Source organism: Erinaceus europaeus, chromosome 19, assembly GCF_950295315.1.
Source record: "Erinaceus europaeus chromosome 19, mEriEur2.1, whole genome shotgun sequence".
NCBI lineage: Eukaryota > Metazoa > Chordata > Mammalia > Eulipotyphla > Erinaceidae > Erinaceus > Erinaceus europaeus.
Window position 1 is genome coordinate 40,400,832 of NC_080180.1, and position 10,190 is coordinate 40,411,021.

A 10,190-nucleotide genomic window follows, 5' to 3' on the forward strand; every position below is an offset into this window, starting at 1 on the left:
TACGACTCAAGTGGAACTATGTGTAACATATGAAATCAATATATCAGGAATTAGTCTCAATCACACATCATCTCTGTTTCTCCACCTCTAATGCACATTCTATTATTTTCTTCATGTTCAGTATTATAGACTGGGCACCAAAGAAATAACACTGATTCTTTTTCACTACAAAAGAAATGCTCCGTTTTGCATATGAAGTGCTCCCTTAACAAAGAAGAAGAAGAAGAAGAAGAAGAAGAAGGAGAAGGAAAGAAAGAGAAGAGAAAAAGAAAAAAGCAGGGGGGACGGGAAGGAGGCAGCTAGAGGCTGGGAACAACTCTGACTCAATTCAGTTTATCAGTGGAAAGAGAGACTAAGACAGCAAGCAATAGCAGCTGCGATTTGCTACTTTTGCTTTTTCAAAGGTCTTCTCTTGAGGGGGGTAAAAGCTTCTAGCGCTAGAATGAGAAATATTTGAGCACTACAAGAAAGCAAGAAACCTCTTAGTGCACCGTGGCGGTCAATTTCATGTTCCCTCTTCCAGTAAAAAGATCCTTCACATCCTGGAGTTGGGTTGAAGCTTATTTTCTTTTTCTCCCCCCACCCCACCCCGCCAACCCCCGAGCCGGGTAGATAGATCTCCGACCACAAGATGGCACTGACCTGCAAACAAAGGAAACCGGTGGCACTGACTTCTGCAAAGCCTTATAAAATTGCGGTGCCTTCCCGGAGTCAAGGACCATGCGGGGATCTGTGCCTACTTCCCCTCTGCACTTTGCGTCTGTGTCTCACACGGTGTGGTTTCCTGTCTAGTTGCCCTTCTTTCCAGAATTCCTAGGCAACGCACCCCGGAGGTGTGTAGCTAAGGTGAGAGGTTTTGGGAGGAGGAGTGGGAGGGGGGACTTGGGGCGCTACTCGCGGGACGTCGTCACGTGATCGGGGATGAGGTGGAGTTGGGCTTTAAGGGGGCGTCTCTTCCTAGCTGGGATCAATCTTTAGGAATTGAAGCGGATAAATACCAGCGCATCTCTCCTCCCCTCTATGCTCTCTGCCAGTGACCACCCTTCCCGCTTGATTGATAAAATTGGGGGAGGGGGGCGATTCCAGGACGGATCCAGGAGAGAGGGTAAGTTTCAAGTTTCCACCTTTTACGAGACTTTTGGGAAACCTCTCCTTGATGTGGTTGGAGAAGGACTCGAGAGAGAGGAAGATAAACCTGCAAGTGCCCGAAATGGGTTCGGGGCGCCCAGGTGGGGCGCGGAGTCGGCTTTTGGTTTCGGCGCCCGGTGCGGGGTGATCTCGGGGTGCTTCACCTTTGAGGACAACTCTGGGCTCCTGCCTGTGGGTACCGAGCGGTTGTTGGTCACCCCGAATTTCGCGGCACTCCTTGCCCCAGGAGCTTTCCTGGGCAGAGTTGGGGATGCCGCCTCCCTCCTGTGGTAAGAGGGTCGAGGGGGTGGTGGGAAGGTACCTTTATTTCCAGTTGGTCTTTGCCTGCCCCCTCCAGCCCCCACCTCGCATCTAATTTTTCTGGAGCAGCTGCGGAGTTTTCTCGCCGAAGTAGCGCTGGCGAAGGTCTGGGGGTGTAAGGGGGGGGGGGGCTTTCTGGTGGCTCTTATTCACCCACCCCCCGAATGTGCCACTTGTTGAGCAGGGAGCGGGCGTTGGACCCCAAAACCGAAGCGCCCCCTCTGGGCCCTTGCAAGTGTTTCGCTGTGCCCTAATAACACCCTGAGCCCTGGCCTCCTAAGTTTTGACCCCCCACCCCCACCCCCCAAGTCTTCTCATTTTAGGACTGAGATCCCAAAGCTGGACTGGGCTGGGCTGGGCTGGGCTGGGCTGGGCTGGGCTGGGCTGGGCTGGGCTGGGCTGGGCTGGGCTGGGCTGGGCTAGGAGACGAGGCGCTCACTGACAGTGGCAGTGACTTTAGGGTGTCCCATAGGTCCCCTGGTGGTTGGAGAGGTGGGCGAATGTTTAAAGAACTGATGTTCCGTCCCAGAGAGAGGAAGAATGGAGTTTGGTTCTCTTGGGTGTTTCAGTTTTGCCAGTCTCTTATTTTCAAGGCTTGGGATTCCGCCTTAGAATGTGTGTATAGAGGGGAATGGAAAAGAGTTAGGAATGGTGAAAATTGCGGGGGTAGGGGGAGTGTGAGGCGCGCGCGGGGCGGGGGGGGAGCAAGTCCCCTAGTTACACAATATGAAAAAGGTGGGCGGGCATGCAAGCCTGCCGCCAGGAATTCTGATTCTGATTTAGCACATCCCATACTGGAGCACAGGATAAAGCTTAGGGCTGGGGGGTGGGGGTGTGGGAATGTATTTCGACATTTTTTTTTCTTCTAGAGTTCTAAAATTTGCCATGCTAGGTGGCACGCAGAGGGAGAGGGAGGTGCAGTGCTGGCTTACCAGTCTCTGTGGACAGAAAACCAGTAACAGGAGCTGTCAAACTAAGAAATCTGCTTCCCTGATAAAGGGAGGCAGCAGAAAGCTCTCTGGCCCAGTTCCTCCACCCGGATTTAAGATTGTATATGTATATGTATATGTATATGTATATGTATATGTATATGTATATGTATATGTATATGTATATGTATATGTATATGTATATGTATATGTATATGTATATGTATGTATTTGTGTGGTGGGTAGCTGCTGCTTGTATTAACCTTTCTCCGTTTTATGGCAGCTGTCTCCAGAGGACAAGAACAGAGAATTACATAACCCCTGTTGATAAACTCATAGGAACTTTGGGAAGCTGGCATTTCTTTTTCCAAAACAAGGGAGTTGAATAGCCAATTCTGAGCCTGGGGGTGGGGGGAATGTATCTGTAGCAAATTGTGACCTGAAAATTGTATTGTTCATCAGTAAGACTACTGTAAGCATCAGACAATGAAAGGCCAGCATTTTAATTGGAAATGAAAATAGGATATTTTCCTCTGGAAGAGGGTAAATTAGCCCGCTGATGAGCTATCTGCTACTACCTATAGTTTAAATATTACAGCTCTGTTGAAATTGAACAGTCTTTAACTTTTGCAGTGTTCTATAAATGTGTCAGAGTAGTAAATACCCAAATGTTTTCTTTCGAAAAGAGAATGCTTCTAAGTTCTCTCTCAGTATAATTGTCTGACAGTTCTTTCTTTGAAATTGTAGCAGGTTCTGCTAAAACACACATTTTACCCTACTAAAATGACTACCCAAAGTGTATTTGGCAAAAGAGTCTTGCAGATACTTTAACAATATGTATTTTTTAATTTTTCTGTTTAGCTAAAGTTGTTTATCCTTGTGAGAATATTGTGCTTCACAAAGCTTGTCTGGCAAAAACAATCTCAAAGGTATTAAAGATGGTCTACAAAAGATGGTCTACAAAATAGCTTTGTAGCTCATGGATGTAATCATTTAACAAATGTTGACAGTAATTCCTATATGTATTGACGTTTGTCAGAGTAAGCCAGTGGATGTAACATTTCTGTCTTTCCTCTGCAAACTCCTTATTCTGTGTTTTCATTCTCTCCAACCTGGATTATTGCATTAGCCTACAAGTGAATCTCCCTCCATCTCTTTCCTGCTGTATGTTGTAAACAGCAGCTAGACTAATGTGATTAAAACAAAAATCATATAGTTTGATGTTTTTAACATAGGCTTTGTTTTGGCTCCTCCTCTCCCTCAGAGAACAAGCCAAGAGTGTTCAAGGTCTATTCCTCTCACTTTATCCATTCCAGGTAATTCCTACTACCTACCCCTGCCCTACTTATTTCACTGCTCATTGCTGTTTAGCATATCAGGTCCATGGCAGCCTTACGGATTTTATTTTTTATTTTCTCTGCAGGAATGCAATCCCTGAATTAGTTGCCTGGCTTTCCCAGTCATAACTCTCAGGTCTTAACTCGAATGTCCTCATCATCTCAGGCAGTCTCTGAGTTCCCTACCACCCAACTCCCCACCATGCCACTTCCCCTCTTCTGCTTTGTTTTCTTCGTAGCACTTAATAGCATCTGACATTCAATTCCTTTTGCTGAATTATTTTTTTCACCTACAGGACTGAACATACAGTGAAAAGTTTACCTCTTTGTCCACTAGAAGTGACCTGGTACAAAAAAAATGAGTGCCCACCATTTGTTGAATGAATGGATTTTATTTCAGAAAAAAAAAAACACCAAAAATTCTTGTTTTCCTTTTGACAAAGTACAACATTTTCTTCTCTACACCTGACCTAGTAAATTGACTTTTGTGATTAGTATTCATTTTGCATGCAAAAAGCATTGTGATAGAATTCATCCAACAATGCTAACATTCACTCACACAGGAACCTGTTATTCCAATTATGCATCTACTATGTCATCAACACATTTTTTAGGGGCCAGATGGTGGCACACCTGGTTGAATGCTCATGTTACAATGCACAAGGACCCAAATTCAAGCCCCTGGTCCCCACCTGCAAGGGGAAAGCTTTGCAAGTGGTTAAGCAGTGTTTCATGTGTCTCTCTTTTTCTCCCCCTCTCTATTACCCCTTCCCTCTCAGTTTCTGGCTATCCCTATCCAATAAACAAATAAAGGTAATTTAAAAAATCTTAAGAAATATTTTTTTTAAATCCCCAGTCTAATATTTGCAAGACACTAGAAAGCATACACAGTGCTTACCTTAAAGAGGATGTATTACAATTGAGATGAGCCAATTATGGATTCAAGGGTCTAAGGGTTACTTTGAAAGCTATGGAGAATCTTGATAGAACAACCAGTGAGAGAAATGACAGGGGGTAAAGATGCAAAAGCTAAAAGTGAACTGGTGCACTTGATGGACATTGAAGAGACTGGCCCACCTGAAATAGGACATTCACAATGGGGAATGAAAGGCAGAGGGAGGCATAAGCTGGGGGGCTTCCAGTTTAGGCTGAGAAAGATACTCACACCAGGATACTCCTTTACCTGGTGGGAACTGGTGACGGAGAATCATTTAAAAAATCAGCATAAAAAGAATGTATACTCCCATTAGGATTTTCTTATTATAAATCATGAAGAAGGAAAAAAAAAACAACCATGTAGTTGCTGAATAATGTTAACTACCTTGACAGCAACTTGAATGAGAAGCACAATGCTAGATTTTTCTTGAGTTAAGTGAGACATTTCCAAAGAATGTTTAGCTTCTTACCTGTTTCTTCATGTTTTATTCTCAGGCACAGAGAGCTACAGATCATTCTCTCTGCTTTTTGATATTCCTGAGAGGAAATGTGTGATCATTTAAGTGTAGGAGTCATTACAGGTTGTTGCAAAGAGGAAGAGAGAGCCATATTTCTAATAATGTTCACACTTCAAATCACCCCACTTCCATTTCTAGTCTGAATACTCTGTTCTCACTTAACGTTAGCAACTTTTATTTCCGTTCTTTAATTTTATAAAGCCAGCTTGTGATTTTTACAGTAAAAAGAAGCACCCTATATTCTTAAAAGCAAAAACACTCAAGGGGAGGTCCACGATTGGCAACACATATATTTTGCTCCTTAAATTTCTTATCTTCTTTTCAATGAAAGTAAATATACATACTTTTCCCTATTGCTCACATATAAAAAATGTAATTTGTTTTCATAACATAGACACTATAGCTTGTTGATGAACCTAAGAAACTTCATATAGTAATCTAAGGGAAATCAGTTTTGTTTTGTTTTTCCCCAGGAGGTTCATATCTCCTCAAGAGTATATAATTTGTCTTGTTGGTAAGGAAAGAGTTTTATGTGACAGAGTAGGCAACTCATTCCATTTGATTAAAGTTTTGTACTTCTTAATGATGTGAAATTTGCTGTTTTCAATTTTTTTTTCCTTCAGGGTTATTGCTGGGACTCCATACTGGCACTATGAATCCACTGGTCCTGGTGGTCATTTTTCCCATTTTATTGGATAAGACAGAGAGAAATTGAGAAAGGAAGGGGAGTTAGAGAGGGAAAGAGGAAGATAGATAGCTGCAGACCTGCTTTGCTGCTTGTGAAGTTTCCCCCTGCAAGTAGGAAATAGGGGGCTTGAACCCAGATCCTTGCACTTTGCACTGTGTGCTGTTAATCGGGTGCACCACAGCCTGACCCCCTGTTTTCATCTTTTCAGTGTAATGTGCTTCCCTTATTCCTCCAGCTAACTTGTATACTTAGACAAAACATTTTAAGTTCAGTACATTATGCCACATGTGCCATTCAAATATGAGAACACATATACCAATCTTTTTTTTTTCTTTTTTCTAGGTTAAATTTCTTCTGTTCCTTCAACAGTCTGTTATATGACAACATTTCTTGATGTTCCATGTGTTGATCATCAAATAATGCTTGTCTTCAAGAGCACTTTATTAGATGGTTAATCTATTTCTACAACTTGATCTCTATATGAATTCTTTAATTTCTATCATAGGAGGGAGAAGAATTAGGTGTTTTCCTTTGTTTCACGTATTTTTTCTTACATTTTAAGCTGTGCATTACATTTTTTTTGGTTGTAAATTCATATCCTCACGCTGTTTATAAATGTACTGTTTTAGACTTTGGGCATTAAACTTGCACAGAGCCTTACTAATGTACAGACAGATCATTAAGTCTGCTGAAACTTGTGTAAGCAAGCCTAATGAAAAAAGCGATATTTTTTTCCAAAAATATTTTCACTGTTTCAATTACTTAAGATGTTTATACAAATTACATTTTATTTGCTTATTACAACGCCATCATTTTAAACAGTACTATGAGTCAAAACTCATTTTGACTGCTCTTAAGTTCAGTAATGTGATTGGTCATTTTCTCTTTACAGATTTTTCAGTTCAAAGGAATGAAGAATTCAGAATAATTTTGACAAATGGATTCCAATATGGGGAATAAGAATAAACTGAACATTTGACCTGCTTTGAAGAACCATACTGTCCATTTGTCCAAAGTAATCTCTAATTAATTAATCAAAATGAATTCAACATTATTAGCTCAGGTTGAAAATCATTCAATGTACTATAATATTTCAGAGAAGAACTCCCAGTTTTTGGCTTTTGAAAATGATGATTGTCATCTGCCCTTGGCCATGATATTTACTTTAGCTCTTGCTTATGGAGCTGTGATTATTCTCGGGGTCTCTGGAAACCTGGCCTTGATCATAATCATTTTGAAACAAAAAGAGATGAGAAATGTTACCAACATCCTGATTGTGAACCTTTCCTTCTCAGACTTGCTTGTTGCCATCATGTGTCTCCCCTTCACATTTGTCTACACATTAATGGACCACTGGGTTTTTGGTGAGACGATGTGCAAATTGAACCCTTTTGTGCAATGTGTTTCAATCACTGTATCCATTTTCTCTCTGGTTCTCATTGCTGTGGAGCGCCATCAGCTGATAATCAACCCACGAGGGTGGAGACCAAATAATAGACACGCTTATGTGGGCATTGCTGTCATTTGGGTCCTTGCTGTGGCTTCTTCTCTACCCTTCTTGATTTATCAAGTACTGACTGATGAGCCATTTCAAAATGTAACCCTCGAGGCATTCAAGGACAAATATGTGTGCTTTGATAAATTTCCTTCGGATTCACATAGATTGTCTTATACCACTCTCCTCTTGGTGCTGCAGTATTTTGGTCCACTCTGTTTTATATTTATTTGCTACTTCAAGGTAAGCAAACTCCCCACCCCCTACCCCAACTTTCTTTTTTTTTTTAAACTTATTTATTTATAAAAAGGAAACACTGACAACCCATAGGACAAGAGGGGTACAACTCCACACAATTCCTACCACCAGAACTCCATATCCCATCCCCTCCCTTGATAACTTTCCTATTCTTTAACCCTCTGGGAGTATGGACCCAGGGTCATTGTGGGGTGCAGAAGGTGGAAGGTCTGGCTTCTGTAATTGCTTTCCTGATCCTTTTTCATTTTTTTTTCTTAACCAACATCCATTAAATGAGTAGTCCTATTTGAACTTGTTTTTTCCCCCTCTCTAGATATATATACGCTTAAAGAGGAGAAACAACATGATGGACAAGATGAGAGACAATAAGTACAGGTCCAGTGAAACCAAAAGAATCAACATCATGCTGCTGTCTATTGTGGTAGCGTTTGCAGTCTGCTGGCTGCCCCTGACCATCTTTAACACTGTGTTCGACTGGAATCATCAGATCATTGCCACGTGCAATCACAACCTGTTCTTCCTGCTCTGCCACCTCACAGCGATGATATCCACCTGCGTCAACCCCATATTTTATGGATTCCTTAACAAGAACTTCCAGAGAGACTTGCAGTTCTTCTTCAACTTTTGTGATTTCCGATCTCGAGATGATGACTATGAGACAATCGCCATGTCTACCATGCACACGGATGTTTCTAAGACTTCGTTGAAGCAAGCCAGCCCGGTTGCATTTAAAAAAACTAATGATGAGAATGAAAAAATTTGAAATGGTGTGCTGCAAATCGTCCCAGATGATGCTGTTTAAAGGCCAGCACAACTTGCAACTGACTGTCACCGCTTATTTCCCAAAGAATGGGGTTTAGAGCATTGAAAAGAGACCAAGATTTCCTTGTCCTGCTTTTTACAGCCTTTGTAGTAGTTGTCCTAATTACATTTGGAACAAAATGTATGAGTTTTGGAATCTTCTGGCAATAGTTCTGACCAGACAACCTTTAAGTGCTTTTTGTAAATTTACGCATATCATATAAAGATTTCATACTGTATTTACTGGAATGAAATTTCTTTGTAATATTACTAGTAACTGATTTTAGAAACACTACACTTGATACTCTTATTCAGCAGGCGATCCTGATGAGATTAGACTGTCAATAAGTTTGGCAGTTGGAAGGCAGTGACAGGTGTCTGTTGTAGAGGTGACAGCATGAAAAGCAGCATTTAGGGTGTGGACCTAAAAGAGTTCCTGTATTGCCTGTCTACTGTGAGAAGCCATTCAAAATGGATTTTACTTTTATTTCAAGAAGGAGTTTAACTTGCTTCTACAATTAATTATTATTTAAGATAAAAATACATAAAGAATATTTATCAGCTGTGACTAGCACGGGGAATTGGACTACCTTCAAGAACTGAGTGGGGGAGTAGTTCCCTAACTTCAAAAACTCTTGGTACCTGACAACCAAAGGATTCAAAAATACTTAGTTTGAGAAGTAAACGGATAGTTGAATTTGAGTTATGGTCCAAAGAGATGAGTTGATGGTCATGAGGTTTTTCAATCTTTAGAGACTGTGCAGTGCCTGTCAGTCTTTCTAGCATAAATATACATGTAATTCTAAAAGCATTTCCAGCATACAGTTTATAAAGTCACTAAATATTTCCATACATCAGTGCTTATATGATAATTCATTTTATAACTTTCAAAGTTGATCTTTCAAAGACAGGCATCAAGGAACAATGTTGGAAGAATAACCACTCTGGCTAGATACCTGAAAATTTACCACACTTCTTACAGCCCATGTTAACATGTATAAACTGTGTGCCTTGTGGAGTCTTACAAATAAATATTGCACTGTATAGAGTACTGAGCAGTTGTCATGTTAATATACTTAATTCTATGTATCCTGTAATCATGATGGAACTTCAGTTATTTGAAGAAAAAATATTTTAAAGACCAGGTTATATATTTGATGTATTATATGAAATATCCAAAGTGTTACCTGTGTTTGAATTTAGGAGGGGGCACTTCGTGTATTAAAATAGGTTTTACTTTCTCTGAGGTGTCTCTTTGAGTCCCGTTCAGTTCAGTTTCTTCCTTGGGGGGGGGGACGGGGTTCCATGTCTTCCTTCCAATGCTGTTCCCCATTTGCTTGTTCGTGACAAACGTTCTACCCTGTGTTCTAGCCATTGATGACCCAGTCTTCTTCCTTTGCTTTTTTAAAAAATATTATTTATTTATTATTGGCTAGAGAAAGAGAAATTGAGAGGGGAGGAGGGAGACAGGGAGAGAAACAGACACCTGCAGCACTCTTTCACTACTCGTGAAGATTTCCCCCTGCAGGTAGGGAGCAGGGGGCTTGAACCGGGGTCCTTGTGTACTGTAATGTGTGTGCTTAACCAGGTGTGCTACCACCTGTCCCACCTCCTTTGCTTTTTAAAGGCAGTGACTATTATTTCTGGTGCTTTTAGCCCAGTGCCAAGTATCAATATGTAAACGTTTTCAGTAGTTATTTCTAAGATGAATGAATAATGACTCGTTTTTCTTTCTCCTCATCTGTGATCATATTGACTTCACATCTTGACATATTCTTG

The 10,190-nt window shown here is 41.1% G+C and overlaps 1 protein-coding gene across 2 annotated transcripts; it reads left to right on the forward strand.

The window, feature by feature from the left end:
* The first annotated feature begins 704 nt into the window (after nt 1-704).
* On the forward strand, nt 705-9,652 carry NPY1R (neuropeptide Y receptor Y1). 2 transcript variants are annotated; one of them, XM_007530373.3, is made up of 3 exons: nt 705-846; nt 6,750-7,595; nt 7,924-9,652. In XM_007530373.3, exons 2-3 carry the CDS (start codon nt 6,897-6,899, stop codon nt 8,371-8,373), a joined length of 1,149 nt encoding a protein of 382 aa, XP_007530435.1. In that variant the 5' UTR covers nt 705-846; nt 6,750-6,896; the 3' UTR covers nt 8,374-9,652. The 2 variants fall into 2 exon arrangements, with proteins under 2 accessions (XP_007530435.1, XP_060034859.1); XM_060178876.1 differs by lacking the exon at nt 705-846 and adding an exon at nt 969-1,105.
* Nucleotides 9,653-10,190: the final 538 nt, after the last annotated feature.

What these genes read in the sequence shown, in the direction of transcription:
- NPY1R (XM_007530373.3), top strand. Translation starts at nt 6,897, where the DNA reads ATGAATTCAACATTATTAGCTCAGGTTGAAAATCATTCAATGTACTAT. An exon ending in TATTTATTTGCTACTTCAAG is followed by an intron (nt 7,596 to 7,923) that starts GTAAGCAAACTC and finishes CCCCCTCTCTAG; the next exon opens with ATATATATACGCTTAAAGAG.